This window comes from Mesoplodon densirostris, chromosome X, assembly GCF_025265405.1.
Source record: "Mesoplodon densirostris isolate mMesDen1 chromosome X, mMesDen1 primary haplotype, whole genome shotgun sequence".
NCBI lineage: Eukaryota > Metazoa > Chordata > Mammalia > Artiodactyla > Ziphiidae > Mesoplodon > Mesoplodon densirostris.
In genome coordinates this window covers 78,956,941-78,978,633 of record NC_082681.1, presented here as the reverse complement: position 1 = coordinate 78,978,633, position 21,693 = coordinate 78,956,941, and the positions used below count along the sequence as shown (strand labels likewise).

The following is a 21,693-nucleotide window of genomic DNA, read 5'->3' as shown; positions in this document are numbered from 1 at the left end:
TGGAGAGATTTAGAATTTTACTTAGAGCAATCATTCACCACCTGAGGTAGAAAGATATGATTTACGTGTAAGGAAACAAAGAAGAGGAATAATCATTTAAAACACTGAAAAGGAGATTGAGGATTGGAAGAGTATTGATAGGTTGGCATAATATTTACTGTGCTCCTACAGCAAGCACAGTATGGAACCAGAATGTGCCGTCATCATCAGAAAGCATTTATTACATACTCATGTGCCCTTCTGAGAGATAAGAATGCCAACAGAAAACGTTTTCTCTTTTGAAAAGCTGTGGTTTCTAAACCACTTTGCTACATTTACACCCTGTTGACAGGTATTTGAAGTATAAAATTCAACTACTGCAATAAATGGAACAGAATTTCTAAGATATGGAGTTTTTGGTGTGTTTTAGACATAAGGAAATAGGTACATGGGCAGTAGAAATTGGAAGACCTATTAGGCAAAAGGGACACTAAGAAAGAAAGCATGGAGTTGGAAAAAGGAATGCAATGTAGCTAGGAAGTTAGCTGAATGAAGTGGATAGGGAGGAATTAGTAGATAGAGGAGATGACACAGACTTGGATAGACAGATGGACAGCTTCAAAACAACAGAGTAAACAATCTGAATTTGATTCAGAGAACATGAAAATTAGCAGAGCTCAGAATATTTTTATTTGTCTTGACCCTTTTTCACCTGTTCAATTTCTAGGTTAGGACCAAGTGGCAATAGACATGGAAGGGAAGGAGGGAGGGAGAGAGGGAGGGAGGGAGGGAGGGAGGAAGGAAGGAAGGAAGGAAGGAAGGAAGGGGAATGCCTTTTAAAAAACTGGAATAAAAACAGAGGTGAAATCACATTTGGAGATGAATGCTAATGATGACAAACTTTTCTCTGCTTGTGAATAAATAAACAGGTATACTGCTGTGACAAGTGTTAGTAAAAGCATGAAGCTTAACTCAAACACGAAGCCCGAGTCAGTGTGCTCAATGTACTTGGAGAATTTAATAGAGGATAGAGGCAAAATGAAGGAGTGAAAATAACCAAGGAGATATTTACCTGTATTCAAGCAAGTCAGAAGTCTATCCATTTCTTTCTTTCTAAAAAATAAAGAAAAGAGTATTTTCATACTGTTCCAAAGCTTTACTACAGAAAAGTACCAAAAAGAGACTCTATATTTGCCTGAGAGCAGCTCAAGGAAAATGTAAAATTGTGAAGTTTGTTGTTCAAGGCTCCAACCTATCATTTCAACACTGTTTTTCCTCATTATAGGATACTGTTCCTCATCTCCAATGTCCTCATATTTTTTTTCTCTCTTCCCCTTCTACACCTACTCTCAAGCAAAGGATTTCAATGACTGATAAGGTTTTATATTACAGGGTCACAGAATTTGAGAGCAGGTAGTGATCTCTGTGATTTTCAAGCTTTGGTTTTTTTTTAAGAGGGGCAACTGGAACCTGTGTTTCAAATAAAATTTTATAAAAGTCTAATATACAAGAAGAGACAAAAGTGTACCTGCTCTGGTTGAACCAGTGGTAGGTGGAGGCCTAGAGCCTCAGCTTCCTGGAAGCCCCTGAGGCAGTGCCACAGAATTTCCAGGTTTCTAAGGAATATAGTTTAAAAACCACTTATCCATACCCTTCATTTTACAGATGAGGAAACAGATCTGGAAATGCAGGATGATCTGTCTAAGGTTACGCAATGACAATGTCAAGACTGCTACTACCTAGGTCTCTTGACCCTTTGTTAAGCTTCTTTAGGGGGAACATACATTTTAACAGAGAAAAACATCCCACTATGCTTAAACAAAGGATTGAATATGGAAGTATCGGCAAACTCAACTAAGGAAGTTTATAGTAAGTAGGGTAGAACACACTACAAGACTGGCCGTATCAGGAGAATGTCTAGTATTATACAATACAGACTGTGCTTCAGGAAAAGTAGCAGCTTTTTTAGGGATAAACATTAAACATCTGCTTTATATAAAGTAACTTCTAACAGTAAATTTTATTAATCTGAATTTCAGCTGAGCTAAAGTTGACTTCACTATTTAATTCAGTGACTATATAAAATAATCTAGGGAGGGTCCATTAATGCAAATAAATAGTACAAATAAGAATGAGGACATGGAAAGGGATGTATAATCTACTTGAGACAAACTGCTTTCAAAAATTGTAGCACACAAATTGTTAATACTTAGGTAGATACTGTAATTCAAAAACATAAGATTTTTAGAAGAGGACAGAACTTTAGAAATTTTCCAGTTCACCTTCTTTTATCTAATAGGTGAAGAAAATAAAGCTTAGAGAAGTTAAATAAGTTGTTATTGTCTAAGGTAAATCAGAAGTTAGTGAAACAGCTGAAACTAGAACTCAATTCTCTGACTGTTCCCATTGAATTAGGCTTTTTTTTCTTTTATAAGTTAGTCTAATCTATTTGTTAAATCAGGTCCTGACCTCTACTTGAAAACACTGCTAGTAGATGTGCTTTATTACTATATTTACTTGAGAACAATAAAGGTATATTTATAAAATATTCTGTAATTAAAGTTTGTCATTAATTTGAACAAGATCCCTTTCCTTTTCCCCATCTTTAAATTAGTTTTAATGAGTGGGATTTGACTGTGCATCACAATTACATGGAATATGAAGCACCTTTTAAATCCAATATAAGATCTTCTTGTAAAGAACTGATATTCAGCCATTTAAATAAATTGAGTGGCTATTATGTGCTAGATACTGTCCTAGGTTCCAGAGATACAAAGATAAATACACATAGTCCTAGCCTTTGAGGAGCTCTTTCAATCTATTAGCTATCAAGATTTAGTCTCTGAGTTTATTTCATTTTTTAACTTTTTATTGTTGAAAATTTCAAAGATGCTTAAATTTAACAGATGAATGAATCCCCATGTATGCATGGCCCAGCTTCAATAATTACTAACTCATCATCAATCTTATTTTAATGATACCTCCAACTACCCCCTCTTCTCCCATATTATTATTATTTTTTAACATCTTTATTGGAGTATAATTGCTTTACAATGGTGTGTTAGTTTCTGCTTTATAACAAAGTGAATCAGTTATACATATACATATGTCCCCAAATCTCTTCCCTCTTGCCTCTCCTTCCCTCCCACCCTCCCTATCCCACCTCTCTAGGTGGTCACAAAGCACCGAGCTGATCTCCCTGTGCTATGCGGCTGCTTCCCACTAGCTATCTATTTTACGTTTGGTAGTGTATATATGTCCATGCCACTCTCTCTCTTTGTCCCAGCTTACCCTTCCCCCTCCCCGTATCCTCAAGTCCATTCTCTAGTAGGTCTGTGTCTTTATTCCCGTCTTGCCCCTAGGTTCTTAAGAACTTCTTTTTTTTAAATATTCCATATATGTGTGTTAGCATACAGTATTTGTTTTTCTCTCTCTGACTTACTTCACTCTGTATGACAGACTCAAAGTCCATCCACCTCACTACAAATAACTCAATTTTGTTTCTTTTTATGGCTGAGTAATATTCCATTGTATGTATGTGCCACATCTTTTTTATCCATTATCCGTTGATGGACACTTAGGTTGCTTCCATGTCCTTCCTGACTATTGTAAATAGAGCTGCAATGAACATTTTGGTGCATGACCTTTTTGAATTATGGTTTTCTCAGTGTATATGCCCAGCAGTGGGATTGCTGGGTTATATGGTAGTTCTATTTTTAGTTTAAGGAACACCCATACTGTTCTCCATAGTGGTTGTATCAATTTACATTCCCACCAACAGTGCAAGAGAGTTCCCTTTTCTCCAAACCCTCTCAAGCATTTATTGTTTGTAGAAGCAAATTCCAGACATCACATCATTTCATCCATAAATATTTTAGGATGTATCTGTAAGATATAAGGATCCTTTTAAAAACATAGCTATACTACCATTATATGCCTAAAAGTTAATAATTTCTTAATATCAAATATTTGGTCATTACTCAAGTTTTCAATTATCTCAATATGGCTTTTTTTTTTTTAGTTAGTTTGAGTGCCCTTCAAATGGATTCATAGAGCCTGTAAAGAAGGGGCAAAACTTACCATATATGTCTGGGTAAAATTTGTATTATGAAAAAAGTTATGTCATCAATCTAATATTTTCTCAGTCATAGATAGTTCCCAAAGAATTTAGCTAAAAAAATATATTGCCTCCAGATATAAATATACAAAGCAAAAATGAAGTAGTGATACACTATTACAGAGTTTTTGTCCAAGTAGAGAAAATAGAGATAGGTGGTATTTCTCTGAAAGTTATCCCTAGTCAAGACCTTGAATAGAGTTTTCTTTTAAATCATTAGGAGGAAGTGAATTTTGTGAATGAAATATGGGTGACCCGATTCTCCCATGAATTGTTAAGTTCTTTATATCTTATGCCATAGAAACTGTGAGCAGAAAGATATTTGAATACTCCCAGATGAGCTGATATAGAATCAGAATCAACAAGCCAACCCAGTTATTTATGTTTCTGTGGGAAAGTAAGAGCTAAGAGCTATGTCTATATTTAAGTCTCCTGTTAAGAAAGGGGGGAACACACACAATATCATAATGAAATCATAATGAACATTATTGAGGGCGTGCTAAATGCCTGGTACTATTCTAAGTGTTTTACACGTATTTATTCATCAGGTCATCACAGCAACCTCATAAGGTAGGTACTATTATTATACCCATTTTACAGATCGGGAAACAGAGCCCAGGTTACATATCTAGTAAGTGGCAGAGCCAAAATATGAACCCAGGAAGACTGGCCCCAGAGCCTATATTGACCTTACCCAGTATACTATATATCTCTCAATACAAGGTTTCTAGTGAAAGTTGTTATATTTTTTCTAACGGTGAATACATCATTTCTGTTGAATTATAACTTACTTCTTTTCAGATTCTGGCATTTGAGAAACTTGTGGAAAAACAAGACGAAGCAAACACCTGTATGATAAATATAAAAAGTGATGCTTAGGAAGAAATATGTGAAAGAATATATACCAAGTTATTAATCTTGATTAGCCCAGGAGGCAGAAGTGAGAAAAGAGAGGTAAAAAAGGAGATTATTTTATTTATAGGTCTTTGTATGTCTTAATGGTTGCAATGAAAACATACCAACTTTGTAATTTTGGAAGAGTAATTTAATAAAATAATTTTAAAACGAAAGTGTTGCTTATGACAAATTCTTAAATAGTTCCACAGTTTATATAATTGCCCCAAATCAGCTGCCAGAACATCAGATATAGTGTACAAGTCTTTTATATTTTTCTTTCTATAAAGGAACCTGGAACTGGCCTTTGGGTTCCACATAAACTAGGATGAATATTTTTTGAAGGGATCTGGCGGCATGATGACAAACTGACAAAATAAGGTAGTTTGTAAAGTTTCAAATCCTAAAAATCTTTAAAAAGAAAAAAACACCATCAATCATCCAGAATAATTTTAGATATTTATCTGACTAAACATATGTATCTCAAGACTCCTTCTGATACTTTTATATCTGTGACTCCATTTCCCTCCAGAAGTGTGGCCTCAAGTATAGTTGACCAATGGGAGAATCACTATAGAACCCTCCTTGTTTATTTTTCCCACTGGCATATTCTCAGTTACATCATTAGGAGTTACTATGTCCTAACCTCACCCTCCTCTGTCTCATTATTGTATGTAAAATTTCCCTTTTGATAAACCATTTTCCTTCATACAAACAGAGAAAGGGAAAGATCAGTTTCAACTGATATCTTTTCTTACCTTAAGCATCCCTACCAAATTTCCAATAGCATTTTTCACATAAATAGAAAAAAAAATCCTAAAATTCAAATGGAACCACAAAAGACCCTGAACAACAAAAGCAAGCTTGAAAAAGAACAAAGCTAGACCCATCACATTTCTTGTTTTCAAACTATACTACAAAGCTATAGTAATCAAAACAGCATGGTATTGGCATAAAAGTAGTCACATAGACTGACAGAATAGAACAGAGAGCCCAGAAATAAACCCATATATATACTGTCAACTAACATTTGACAAGGGAGACAAGAATATTTAATGGAGGAAAGATAACCTTTTCAATAAGTGGTACTGGGAAAACTGGATATCCACATACAAAAGAATGAAATTGGACCCCTATCTTTCACTATTCAGAAAAATTAACTCAAAATGGATTAAAGACTTAAATATAAAACTTGAAATCATAAAAGTCCTAGAAGAAAACACAGGGAAAAAGCTCCTTGACAATGATTTTTGGATATGACACCCAAAGCACAAGCAACAAAAGCAAAAATGAATAAGTGGGGCTACATCAAAGTAAAAAGCTTCCGCACAGCAAAGGAAACTATCAAAAAAATGAAAAGGCAACCTATGGAATGGGAGAAAATGTCTGCAAACAATATACCTGATAAGGGGTTAATATCCAAAATATATAAGGAACTCCTACAACTCCACAGCAAAAAACAAATAATCTTATTAAAAAATGGGCAGAGCCCCTGAATATTTTACCAAAGAAGACATCCAAATGGCCAACAGGTACATGAAAAGATGCTGAACATTACTAATCATCAGGGAAATGCAAATCAAAACCCCAATGGAATATCACCTCACACCTGTTAGAATGGCTATTATCAAAAAGATGAGACATAACGAGTGCTGTAGAGAAAAGGGAGCCCTAGTGCGTTGTTGATGGGAATGCGAACTGGTACAGCCACTGTGGAAAACAGCATGGAGGTTCCTTAAAAAGTAAAGATAAAACTACTATACAATCCAGCAATCCCACTTCTGGGTATATATCCAAAGGAAAGGAAATCACTATCTTGAAGAGATAGCTGCACCCCCATGTTCACTGTAGCATTATCCACAATAGCCAAGACATGGAAACAACCTAAGTGTCCATCAGTGGAGGAATAAGGAAAATGTGGTATATGTACACACACACAAACAGGAATATTATTCAACCAAATAAAAGAAGAAAATCCTGCCTTTTGTGACAACACAGATGGAACTTGAAGGCATTGTACTAAGTGAAATAAGTCAGACAGAGAAAGACAAAAACTGTATTGTCTCACTTATATGTGGAATCTCTAGAAAAAAAAAAGAAAAAAAAAGAAAGAAAGAAAGAAAGAAAATCCAAACACATAGAAATAGAGTAGAATGATGTTTGCCAGGGCCTGTGGGTGGAGAAAATGGGGAGATGTTGGTCAAAGGGTATAAACTTCCAGTTATAAGATGAATACATTCCAAAGATCTAATGTACAGCATGGTGACTATAGTTAACCATACTGTATTATACACTTGAAAGTTGCTAAGAGAGTCAATCTTAAATGTTCTCACCACACACAGTGTGTAATTTTGTGAGGTGATGGATGTATTAACTAATCTTACTGTGCTAACCATTTCATAATACGAATGTGTATTAAATCACCAGGTTACATACCTTAACTTACACAATGCCACCATTTGTCATTTACATCTCAATAAAGCTGGAAAAAAACCCACTTGGTATTGTAGGCATTGACTCAGCTTGATCCCATCAGTACTGTTTTGGCAAAGTTTATAGACCAAGAGTAACATGTACAGAGGAGATCCTTTCACATCCACAGGATGTGGATTACTTACTTTAAAGCTGTAAGGACTTGTTGTCCGTCTTTTGAACATTGAGCTAAATATTCCAAAACTTTTCCTGCCACGATTTGCTGTTCATTCTAAAAAGGACAAATATAATATGTTAAATTACATCTCAAAGTGATACTTACAAAATGTTATCTATATTCCTGTCCATTAAGGGGAAGACAAAATCTGAACTTGTTTGTTTTGTATTCTCAAAAGAGCTACTGCAAGATGGTAGAATGAAGATACAACTCATTGACAAAAATAGAACAGGTTCATATTGGCCCCAGAAAGCCACTCCTCCCTATCCACAAACACTCATAGCCTTGCCAACACTGCCTTGAATTCACTAGGACTAATCTTACTGTGCTCTTTATTCCTGTTTGTCAGCAGTAGCCAAAAGAACCCTGGACTCTGAGGCCACCCTCATTTCCAGCACCTTAATCCACATAAGGCTCTGTAAATCCCTTTTGTCCTCTTTTCTCATTTCTCCCCAACTCCTCCAAACCTTCCACTATGCTTTCTGAAATTCAGTCCATTATCAGTAAAGTCTCCTCTATGAGCAACCTCTTCCCAGAAGGTTCCCTCTACAATCTTTCTCTAATGGAAATCTAGGTTTCTCCAAGGACACTGCTTCCAGTGAAGCCCTCTCAAGTAGTGGCTGTTTTTCTTTCATCTCCCTAGACCTGGAGATGGCGTAGGCATCATTTTTGCTCTTCATTGCTGTTTTAAAATTATTCTCCCTCTTGCTCCCTAAAACCCCCAGCTTTGAATTTCCTGTCACCAGACTGTATCACCCATTATCCTTCACTGTTACGGTGAACTGCTCTCAGACCATTTCTTCTCACTTCTTAATGATTTATCTACTACTCACAGTTATTTTTTCCAAAATATACTCCTGTCAATTTTTGGCATTTTCATTATACAGATAGATGATCCTTTTAATATCCTAGTCTCTTATTTCCTTGAATTCCACTCTGCCAATTATATTAGCCATTCACTAGTACAGTCATTCACTGGACACTGTCATCACTAAAAAGCCAGGTGATGCAAGTGAGGCTCCTAGGGTACACAATTTATGGATACACTCATTCTCAGGGTTGTGCATGGACCAATTCTAGGTGCCTCACTCCCTCACTCTAGTCTTGTACCCTGCTCTATTTCATGTATTCTACCATCTCCTACCTTTCTAATTCACTCCCTCTACCACTCAAGCAATCCTTCAAATGCATTAAGATCTCCAATACATTGATACTACTAATATTTCACCATCCCTCATCCCCTTAAAGTCCTCCTCGGTATCCAGTTTAAATTCCATGGGGATTAATTATAATCACTCCCTTGTTCCTTGATTTTCCTGCCCCTCTTTTGCTTCATTGTATTCATCTGGCAAAACCATGAGCCTGGTTAAATTCAACTTTCTAGTGACTTTTGTGCCTGCATCCATGCAGCTGAAAGTAGCTGGGTAAAAACCTGTACAACCATTTGTTTTGTTTTTAAAACTTCATCAAATGGACCTTACTGCTACAAGGCAAGCATGCCACACTACCCTTGCCATTCACTTTCTTGATTTTCTGGATGATTAGTTGATATCTTATCCTCTTTTCTCAACACCCAACACCTCCTCTCCTATTCTCACTCTCAGGTGATGACCTTGTTTTCTACTTCACTGAGAAAACTGAAGCAGTCAGAAAGAGAACTTCCACAGATTCCCACTACCACATCTATTCACACACCAGGAACCACACCACATACTCTGCCTTCTCAACTGCTATCATAAATGACCATGATTCTTCCTAGAGCCAAACCCTAAACTTAAACACTTGCATCCATCACCTCTTGCCTATTTAATGACATTACTCTAACAATTTTCATTTTTCTCTCTCACATTGTCAATTTTTGTTCTCTTAACTGGGTCATTCCTATTAGCAAATAAACATTCTCACTCATCCCATTTCAAGTAAACAAACAAACCTCTTGATCCTACTTCTCTCACCAACTACTGCCCAACTTTAAAAAAAATTTTGTTTTCTTGCCCAACTTCTTTTCTTCCCTTTGTAGTAAACTCTTCTAAAGAATTGTCTATACTTATTGTATCCAATTCTTTTCCTTCAATTCTCTCTTGAGCCTACTCTAATCAGGTGATTGTCCTACCTCTAACAAAACTGCTCTTGTCAAACTCACTGATGACCTCCATATTATAAATTCCAATGGTCAGTTCTCAGTCCTCACTGTATTTGACCTATCAGCAACATTCAACATAGTTGATCACTCTTTCCTCCTTGAAACACATTTGGCTTCCAAGATACCACATCATCCTTGTTTTCTCCTACCTCATGGATTACTCCCTTTCATTATCCTTTACTGGTTCCTCTTCTTTTCTCCAAACCATTAATGTTTGAGGGTTTCAGGCTCAGTCTCTGGTCCTCTTCTCTACTGCATATATACTCACTCCCTTGGTGATGGCACCCCAGTCTCATAGCTTTATATACCATCTATATATTAATGACTCTTATTAAACTTTTATCTTCAGCCCAGACCTCTTTCACAACTCTAGAGTCATATATACAACTGACTATTCAGATCTTTACCTGGATAGTCTAATAGACATCTCAAATGCATCATGTCCAAACTGAACTCCTGATTTTCCCCCCAACCGTACTCTATTTGCAGCCTTTCCTAGTTCAATTGATGGCAACTCCATTTGATGACCCAGTCTCTTTCTCTTATACCCTTAATCCAATCTGTCAGCAAATTCTGTTATAATTTACCTCCACTGTTATCTCCCTTACCTGAGTCACCTTAATCTTTTCCCTGGATTACTCTGAAAACTTCCTAACAGGTCTCCTTGCTTGGTTCTTTTATGGTCTATTCTCAATATAACAGCCAAGAGTATTTCTGTCAAAATGAAAGTCAAATCATGTCACTGCTCTGTTAAAAACCTTCCAATGGTTCCCCATGTCATTCAGAGTAAAAGTCAAAGTCCTTTCACTGGTCTACAAGGATCTACATAATCTGGGCTATCACCTCTCCGACTTCATCTCTCACTAATCCCACCCTTTATTCACTCTAGCTATACTGGCTTCCTTGACATATACCTTAGGGCCTTTGTATTGGCTGTTACCTCTGCCTTTAATACTCTTCCTCTTCACTCCCCCCATATATCTACAGGGCTAACTCCCTCAACAATTTCAAGTCTTTGTACAAATGTCATCTCCTCGATGAGACCTCTCCTCACCACCCTATTAAAAAAAATAACTCACACCAATCCCAGACCACTCCCATCCCTGATCCTTGTTATCCTGCTCTATTCTTCTATATTACTATCAACTTCTAACATATTATATAATTTCTTATTTATTATGCTTATTATTATCTTCTCTCCTCCTGCTTGAATGTTAGCTCCAAGAAGGTGTATCACTGTTTTGTATACTAATTTATCCCAAGAGACTAGAACAGTGCCTGGCACTTAGCAGGTGCTCAATAAATATTTGCTGAATGAATGATAGTCTCACTAGCACTTGAAATGCCTTTTGCAAAGCAATTGCAGTAAGTAAAAACTGGATTCCACCCTTGTTCTTTTGTAGAGATATATTCAGTTTCCTGCGTTTGGCTCATCCATCCTTCCTTCCATCTTCTAATTCAAACTACTTGAGGCTTTTTTTTTTCTGATTCTTTCTCCTCTATTAAAATGATTTTCCTTTTCAGAAATATAGTTCCATAATTCTCCCATTGGCTTTCTTCTGATTTCCAGCAAATGTAACTTTATAAACCTTCCTTTAAAAAGATATTTGCCTTTGGGTTCCCCATTGTAGATTTTTCTCTCATTTCCTGTACAAGCACATCATGTATCTACATCTGCCAAATATTTTTCCTCTGCCAGGACGTCTATTATCCTATTCATTAACATCAAAACACATATCATTCAAAACTGTATTCAGCTACTACTTTGGGCAAGATATTGGGCTAGGTACTAGAAATATGGCCCTGAAGGATCTTATAGTCAAGTTAGACAGACAATCCATGCATTAGCAACATAAGGCAGTATATAGGATACAGACCAAATAACTAGCATACACGTTAAAAATTACTGAAACTTAGAGTAGAAAGAGAGCAATGAGGACTGGAATTGATTTGGGAAGTCTCTACAGCGGAAGGAAATCTTAAGTTGGACTTTGAAAAGGTGGCATTTAAATAAGAACATTTCTTAAAAGATGGGATGGTATAAACCAGACACAGAAAAAGGAATGTGACTGGCCTGTTTGAGAGACACTGTATTTGCTTGGAGTTATAGAGGGCCTGTGCCTCCACCATTCTAGATCCTGTGCCTAATGTAACGGTGGCTTATATCACTATAATGATGCTACAGGGGAGTAATATGAGATAAAGTAGAAGAGACGGCTGTGGCCAGATTGTATATCATTTATAAGAACAGAAACACTATATGTGTAGATCAAGCTTCTTTCATTACAAATCACATTTTCAGCCATACTCTTAGTTAATTTTCACAATAACACTGGAGTTAGGTATATTTATTTTACAAATGATGAAATTAAGATTCAAAGAAGGGAAGCACTTAAGTGGCAGAACCAGAATTCAAACCCGGTCTATCACCTAGTCCAAGAGCTACACAGTTGCTACAATGCTTTTCCTAATCCTGTATATTACTAAGACCAGAATTTTGCAAGTAAACAAAGGAGGTGCAAGTATTTATTACCTCTAAACTAAAGTCGCTTTCTGGTTACAAACTAAAAAGGTCCATTAAGATTTAAACTGTTTTTTTTTTTTTTTTTGCAAACTAATGAGAAAGATAAGTTTTCAAATAGATGACTATTTTTTTGCATGGTATATAGTACTTTAAATCTCAAGTTTCTAATAAAAGTTAATGTTTTGCTATGCTTATTTTTTCTGTTGTTTTAAGCTCAAAACTATTACCTCACTTTGTTTTATTTACTTTTCTCTACATCATAAAGCAATGGAGAGAAATAAAGCAATTCTGCAACAAAGCTTGGTGTGAAAATAATGAGGCAAAATAGAGGGTAAAGAAAGGCCTCTCCTGTGCCTAACTGATGATGATTCCATTCTAATTGTCTCTGAAAATGGAAAAGAAGTAAAAATCTCACAGATGGGTACATAAGAATTACCCGTAGAGCAAACTCAGCAGCTGAACTGAGGAGCGTGACAACTAAACGTCTATTTTTAAGTACATCATTCTCTTCTTGTTCTTCAGCTCTTAATAAATTCTCTGAAGGAGTAATTGCCTGCAAAGCTGAAAAACAAGGAAACAATTAAAAAATGAGATACTCTTATCAAAGATAATAGCTATCTATGGTTAATTATATCCCAATGACTTTGGAATTTATTTTAAGAGCATTAATATCTTTAAAATATTAATTAATTTTCATAAAGTCATCTAAATTGCTGAACTGTCAAGAAGTCTTTTTTTTTTTTTTTTTTTTGCGGTACGCGGGCCTCTCACCGCTGTGGCCTCTCCCGTTGCGGAGCACAGGCTCCGGATCTCAGGCTCAGCGGCCATGGCTCACAGGCTCAACCACTCCGTGGCATGTGGGATCCTCCCGGACCGGGGCACAAACCCATGTCCCCTGCATCAGCAGGCGGACTTCCAACCACTGCGCCACCAGGGAAGCCCTGGATGAATGGATAAAAAAATAAGACCCATATATATGCTGTCTACAAGAGACCCACTTTAGACCTAGGGACAGGTACAGACTGAAAGTGAGGGGGTGGAAAAAGATACTCCACACAATTGGAAATCAAAAGAAAGCTGGGGGCTTCCCTGGTGGCGCAGTGGCTGAGAGTCTGCCTGCCGATGTAGGGGACATGGGTTCGTGCCCCAGTCCGGGAGGATCCCACGTGCCGTGGAGCGGCTGGGCCCGTGAGCCATGGCCGCTGAGCCTGTGCCCCGCGATGGGAAAGGCCATGGCAGTGAGAGGCCCGCATACTACACACACACAAAAAAGAAAGCTGGAGTAGCAATTCTCATATCAGACAACATAGACTTTAAAATAAAGACTATGAAAAGAGACAAAGAAGGACACTACATAATGATCAAGGGATCAATCCAAGAAGAACATATAACAATTGTAAATATTTATGCTCCTAACAGCAAATGCTAACAGCCATAAAAGGGGAAATCGACAGTAACACAGTCATAGCAGGGGACTTTAACACACCACTTTCACCAATGGACAGATCATCCAAAATGAAAATAAATAAGGAAACACAAGCTTTAAATAATATATTAAACAAGATGGACTTAACTGATATTTACGGCATTACTGCATCCAAAAACAACAGAATACATTTTCTTCTCAAGTGCTCATGCAACATTCTCCAGGACAGATCATATTGTGGGTCACAAATCAAGCCTTGCTAAATTTACGAAAACTGAAATTGTATCAAGTATCTTTTCTAACCACAGAGCTATGAAACTAGATATCAATTACAGGAAAAAATCTGTAAAAAAAATACAAACATATGGAAACTAAAAAATACACCATTAAATAACCAGGAGGTCACTGAAGAAATAAAAGAGGAAATGAAAAAAATGCCTAAAGACAAATGACAATGAAAACACGATGACCCAAAACCTATGGGATGCGCCAAAAGCAGCTCTAAGAGGGAAGTTCACAGCAATACAATCCTACCTCAAGAAACCAGAAACATCTCATATAAACAACCTAACTTTACACCTAAAGCAGTTAGAGAAAGAAGAAGAAAAAAACACCAAAGTTAGCAGAAGGAAATAAATCATAAAGATCAGATCAGAAATAAATGAAGAAGAAATGAAGGAAATGATAGCAAAGATCAATAAAACTAAAAGTTGGTTCTCTGAGAAGATAAACAAAATTGATAAACTATTAGGCAGACTCATCAAGAAAAGGGAGAAGACTCAAATCAATAGATTTAAAAATGAAAAAGAAGTAACAACTGACACTGCAGAAATACAAAGGATCATGAGAGACTACTACAAGCAACAATATGCCAATAAAATGGACAACCTGGAAGAAATGGACAAATTCTCAGAAATGCACAACCTTCTGAGACTGAACCAGGAAGAAACAGAAAATATAAACAGACCAACACAAGCACTGAAATTGAGACTGTGATTAAAAATCTTCTAACATAAAAAGCCCAGGACCAGATGGCTTCACAGGTGAATTCTGACAAATATTTAGAGAAGAGCAATACCTATCCTACTCAAACTCTTCCAAAATACTGCAGAAGGAGGAACTCTCCCAAACTCATTCTACGAGGCCAACATCACCCTGATACCAAAACCAGGCAAAGATGTCACAAAGAAAGAAAACTAAGGGTCAATATCACTGATGAACATAGATTTAAAAATCCTCAACAAAATACTTGCAAGAAGAATCCAACAGCAAATTAAAAGGATCATACACCATGATCAAGTGGGGTTTATCTCAGAAATGCAAGGATTCTTCAATACACGTAAATCAATCAATGTGATAAACCATATTAACAAATTCAAGGAGAAAAACCATATGATCATCTCAATAGATGCAGAAAAAGCTTTTGACAAAATTCAACACATATTTATGATAAAAACCCTCCAGAAAGTAGGCATAGAGTGAACTTACCTCAACATAATAAAGGCCATATATGACAAACCCACAGCCAACATCGTTCTCAGTGGTGAAAAACTGAAACCATTTCCTCTACGATCAGGAACAAAAAAGGTTGTCCACTCTCACCATCATTATGCAACATAGTTTTGGAAGTTTTAGCCACAGCAATCAGAGAAGAAAAAGAAATAAAAGGAATCCAAATGGGAAAAGAAGAAGTAAAGCTGTCACTGTTTGCAGATGACATACTATACATAGAGAATCCTAAAGATGCTATCACAAAACTACTAGAGCTTATGAACGAATTTGGTAAAACAGCAGGACACAAAATTAATTAATGCAGAGAAATCGCTTGCATTCCTATACACTAAGGATGAAAAATCTCAAAGAGAAATTCAGGAAACACTCCCATTTACCACTGCAACAAAAAGAATAAAATACCTAGGAATAAACCTACCTAGGGAGACAACAGACCTGTATGCAGAAAATTATAAGACACTGGTGAAAGATACTAAAGATGATACACACAGATGGAGAGAAATACCATGTTCTTAGATTGGAAGAATCAACATTGTGAAAATGACTATACTACCCAAAGCAATGTACAGATTGAATGCAATTCCTATCCAACTACCAATGGCAGTTTTCGTAGAACTAGAAGAAAAACTTTCACAACTTCTAGGGAAACAGAAAAGACCCCGAATAGCCAAAGCAATCTTGAGAAAGAAAAACGGAGCTAGAGGAATCAGGCTCCAGACTTCAGAAAATACTACCAGGATACAATAATCAAGACAGTATGGTACTGGCACAAAAACAGAAACATAGATGAATGGAACAGGATAGAAAGCCCAGAGGTAAACCCACGTACATATGGTCACCTTATCTTTGATAAAGGAGGCAAGAATATACAATGGAGAAAAGACAGACTCTTCAATAAGTGGTGCTGGGAAAACTGGACAGTACATGTAAAAGAATGAAATTCGAACACTCCCTAACACATACACAAAAATAAACTCAAAATGGATCACCATACATAAAAATAAACTCAAAATGGATTAAAGACCTAAATGTAAGGCCAGACACACTCAAACTCTTAGAGGAAAACATAGGAAGAACACTCGCTGACATAAATCACAGCAAGATCCTTTTTGACCCACCTCCCAGAGAAATGGAAATAAAAATAAAAATAAACAACTGGGACCTAATGAAACTTAAAACCTTTTGCATAGCAAAGGAAAAAGGAAAACACAAACAAGACGGAAAGAGAACCCTCAGAATGGGAGGACATGTTTGCAAATGAAGCAACTGACAAAGGATTAATCTCCAAAATATACAAGCAGCAAATGCAGCTCAGTATAAAAAAACACAAACAACCCAATTCAAAAATGGGCAGAAGACCTAAATAGACATTTCCCCAAAGAAGATATACAGATTGCCAAGAAACACATGAAAGGATGCTTAGCATCACTAATCATGAGAGAAATGCAAATCAAAACTACAATGAGGTATCAGCTCACATCAGTCAGAATGGCCAGCATCAAAAAATCGACAAACAGTAAACGTTGGAGAGGGTGTGGAGAAAAGTGAACCCTCTTGCACTGTTGGTGGGAATGTAAATTGATGCAGCCACTATGGAGGTTCCTTATAAAACTAAAAATAGAACTACCATATGAACCAGCAATCCCACTACAGGGCACATACCCTGAGAAAACCATAATTCAAAAACAGTCATGTACCACAATGTTCATTGCAGCTCTATCTACAGTAGCCAGGACATGGAAGTAACCTAAGTGTCCACTGACAGATGAATGGATAAAGAAGATGTGGCACATATATACAATGGAATATTACTCAGCCATAAAAAGAAACGAAATTGAGTTATTTGTAGTGAGGTGGAAGGACCTAGAGTCTGTCATACAGAGTGAAATAAGTCAGAAAGGGAAACAAATACTGTATGCTAACACATATATATGGAATCTGAAAAAAAAGAAAAATGATTCCAAAGTTCCTAGGGGCAGGACAGGAATAAAGATGCAGATGTAGAGAATGGACTTGAGGACATGGGGATTTGGAAGGGTAAGCTGGTACGCAGTGAGAGAGTGGCATGGACAATTTATACACTACCAAATGTAAAATAGATAGCTAGTGGGAAGCAGCCACATAGCACAGGAAGATAAGCTTGGTGCTTTCTGACCCCCCGAGGGGTGGGAAAGGGAGGGTGGGAGCGAGACACAAGAGAGCGGATATATGGGGATATATGTATAGGTAGAGCTGATTAATTTTGTTATAAAGCAGAAAGTAACACACCATTTTAAAGCAGTTATACTCCAATAAAGATGTAAAAAAAAAAGAGACAGAGATAGATTGAATTAAAGAAAGCAACTTTAAACTATATGCTACCTACAAGAAACACACTTTAAATATAAAGCCAAAATTGGTTAAAAGAAAATGATGGGATAATATATACTATAGTAGAGGTAATCAAAAGAAAGCTGGAGGGGTTATATCAATAGCAGACAAAATAGACTTCAGAGCAAAGATTATTACCAGTGGTAGTAGGTTATTTCATGATGATAAAGGAATCAATTCATTATGAGGACATAATCCTAAATGCTTATGCATCCAATAACAAAATTTCAAAATACAAGAAGCAAAAACTGATAGAACTATGAGGAGTAATGAACAAATCCATAATTATTGTCAAAGTTTTCAATAACCTCTCTCAAATAACTGACAGGAGAAGTAGACAGAAAATCAGCAAGGATATTTAACACTATTAATCAACTTGACCTGATTGACCTTTATAGAACACTTGACCTTACACCAGCAAAATACACATTTCTCACTGGTGTACATGGAACATTTACCAAGAAAGAGAATATTCTGAGCCATATAAAAAGCATCAACATATTTTAAAATAATCAAGTCATACAAACTTACGATCTTACACTAAAACAATTAAATTAAATTAATAAAAAAGTTCTCTGGAAATCTGCAAATGTTTGGAAAATAAATAGCATACTTCTAAATAATCCATGGGTTTACACTGGAGTCAAAGGTCATATTGCAAAGTATTTTGAAATGAATTAAAATGAAAACACAATATATCAAAATGTGTGTATTGTCACTAAAGCAATACTTAGAAGGTAATTTACAGCATTAACTGTTTATGTTAAACCAGAATAAAGGTCTTAAATCAATGACGTCAGCTTTCACCTTTGGAAACCAGAAAAGAAAGAGCAAATGAAACTCAAAGTAAGTAGAAGAATGGAAATGATAAAGATCAGAACATTAATAAATGAAATAGAAAACAGAAAATAAAATAGAGAAAAATTAATGAAACCAAAAGCTGGTTCTTTGAGAGCAATAAAATTGATCAACTTGTAGCCACTCTGACAGGGAGAAAAAGAGGGAAGACACAAATTACAAATATGAGGAATGAGAAAGGTGACATCACTAAAGATTTTACAGATGTCAAAAGGATAATATGGATGATATAATGAATGACTTTAGGCCAATAATTTCAACAACTTAGATGAAACACACAAATTTCTTGAAAGACACAAACTACCAAAGTTCAGTTTGGAAATAATAGATAACCTGAAGAAACCTATTTATTGTCTATTAAAGAAATTGAGTTTATAATTAAAAACCTCATAAAGAAAACTCCAGCCCCAGATGGCTTCACCTGTGAACTCTAGCAAACATTTAACAAAGAAATAATACCAACTGAGCAACACAAATTCTTCTAGAAGATGGAAAAAGAGGGTGTATTTTCCAATTCATTGTATGTAGTAAGCATTACCCTAATTGCAAAACCAAAAACATTACAGGAAAACTAGAGACCAGTATCACTCATGGACACAGGTACAAATATTCTTAAACAGACTGTTAGCAAATCAAATCTAACATTATATTTTAAAAAGGAACACATCATGAATAAGTGGAGCTTATCCCAGGAATGCAGCATTGGTTTATCTGTTAAAAAATTAATGTAACTGACCATATTAACAACAATAAAAAAATTGATCATTTCATTTCCAAATGTTTTCTCCCATTCTGAGGATTGTCTTTTTGTTTTGTTTATGGTTTTCTTTGCTGTACAAAAGCTTTTAAGTTTAATTAGGTTCCATTTGTTTATTTTTGTTTTTTACTTCCATTACTCTAGGAGGTGGATCGAGAAAGATGTTACTGTGGGGCTTCCCTAGTGGCGCAGTGGTTGAGAGTCCGCCTGCCAATGCAGGGGACACGGGTTCGTGCCCCGGTCCGGGAGGATCCCACATGCCGCGGAGTGGCTGGGCCTGTGAGCCATGGCCGCTAAGCCTGCATGTCCGGGGCCTGTGCTCCGCAACGGGAGAGGCCACAAGAGCGAGAGGCCCACGTACCACAAAACAAATAAACAAACAAATAAACAACAACAAAAAAGATGTTACTGTGAGTTATGTCAAAGAGTGCTCTCCTATGTTTTACTCTAGGAGTTTTATAGTATCCAGCCTTATATTTAGGTCTTTAATACATTTTGAGTTTATTTTTCTGTATGGTGTTAGGGAGTGTTCTAACTTCATTCTTTTACATATAGCTGTCCAGTTTTCCCAGCACCACTTACTGAAGAGACTGTCTTTTCTCCATTGTATATTCTTGCCTACTTTGTCATAGATTAGGTGACCACAGGTGTGTGGGTTTATCTCTGGACTTTCTATCCTGTTCCATTGATGTGTACTTCTGTTTTTGTGCCAGTACACGTTAATCTCTCCAAAATATACAAACAGCTCATGAAGCTCAATATCAAAAAAAAAAAAAAAAAACCCAGTCAAAAAATGGGCAGAAGGGCTTCCCTGGTGGCGCAGTGGTTGAGAATCCGCCTGCCGATGCAGGGGACACGGGTTCGTGTCCTGGTCTGGGAAGATCCCACATGCCGTGGAGCGGCTACACCCGTGAGCCACGGCCGCTAAGCCTGTGCGTCTGGAGCCTGTGCTCTGCAACGGGAGAGGCCACAACAGTGAGAAGCCCACATACCGCAAAAATTTAAAAAAAGGCAGAAGATCTAAATAAACATTTCTCCAAAGAAGACATACAGATGGCTACAAAGCACATGAAAAGATGCTCAACATCACTAATTATTAGAGAAATGCAAATCAAAACTACAGTGAGGGGCTTCCCTGGTGGCGCAGTGGTTGAGAGTCCGCCTGCCGATGCAGGGGACACGGGTTCGTGCCCCAGTCCGGGAAGATCCCACATGCTGCGGAGCGGCTGGGCCCGTGAGCCATGGCCGCTGAGCCTGTGCGTCTGGAGCCTGTGCTCCGCAAGGGGAGAGGCCACAGCAGTGAGAGGCCCGTGTACTGAAAAAAAAAAAAAAAGAAAAGAAAAAAAAAAAGAAACTACAGTGAGGTATCACCTCACACTGGTCAGAATGGCCATCATCAAAAAGTCTACAAACTATAAATGCTGGAGAGGGTGTGGAGAAAAGGGAACACTATTACACTCTTGGTGGGAATGTCAACTGGTACAGCCACTATGGAGGACAGTATGCAGGTTCCTTAAAAAACTAAAAATAGAGCTAACATATGATCCAGCATTCCCACTCCTGGGCATATATCTGGAGAAAACCATAATTCGAAAAGATACATGCACCCCAGTGTTCACTGTAGCACTATTTACAATAGCCAGGACATGGAAGCAACCTAAATGCCCATCAACAAAGGAGTGGATAAAGAAGATGTGGTACATATATGCAATGGAGTATTACTCAGCTATAAAGAAGAATGAAATAGTTCCATTGGCAGCAACATGGATGGACCTAGAGATTGTCATACTGAATGAAGTAAGTCAAAGACAAATATCATATGATATCACTTATATGTAGAATCTTAAAAAAAAGGTTACAAATGAACTTATCTACAAAACCAAAATAGAGTTACAGATGTAGAAAACAAACTTATGGTTCGGGGGTGTGGGGGAGGGGTAAATTGGAAGACTGGGACTGACATACACACACTACTATATATAAAATAGATAACTAGTAAGGACCTGCTGTATAGCTCAGGGAACTCTACTCAATACTCTGTAATGGCCTATATGGGAAAAGAATCTAAAAAAAGAGTGGATATATGTATAACAGGTTCACTTTGCTATACACCTGAAGCTAACACAACATTGTAAATCAACTGTACTCCAAACAATTTTTTAAAAACTTGATCATTTCAACAGATGTAGAAAAATCATATGACCAAATTCAACATCCATTCCTGATTAAAAACTCCTTGGAAACTGGAAACAGGAAACAGGAGGGAACTTCCTCAACCTGATAAAAGGTACCTATGAAAAACCTACAGCTAACATCATACTTAATAATTGAAAACTGGATGCTTTCCCTCTAAAATCAGGAAAAAGTCAAGGATGTCTGCTTTTTCCCAATTTTACTGGAGATTCTAACAAGTACAATAAGGCATGAAAAACTGTACCCAGATTGGACAGGAAGTAGTAAAAT

General features: G+C 36.9%; 1 protein-coding gene across 1 annotated transcript in view; it reads right to left on the bottom strand.

The window, feature by feature from the left end:
* Positions 1–21,693, bottom strand: part of TEX11 (testis expressed 11) — a 378,612-nt gene that overhangs the window by 87,540 nt on the left and 269,379 nt on the right. The window contains exons 18-21 of the mRNA XM_060086496.1: positions 12,744–12,868; positions 7,609–7,694; positions 4,888–4,944; positions 1,052–1,092 (exon numbers count right to left, since the gene is read on the bottom strand). Of these exons, the coding sequence (XP_059942479.1) occupies positions 1,052–1,092; positions 4,888–4,944; positions 7,609–7,694; positions 12,744–12,868 (309 nt within the window). The remainder of the gene's footprint in view (positions 1–1,051; positions 1,093–4,887; positions 4,945–7,608; positions 7,695–12,743; positions 12,869–21,693) is intronic.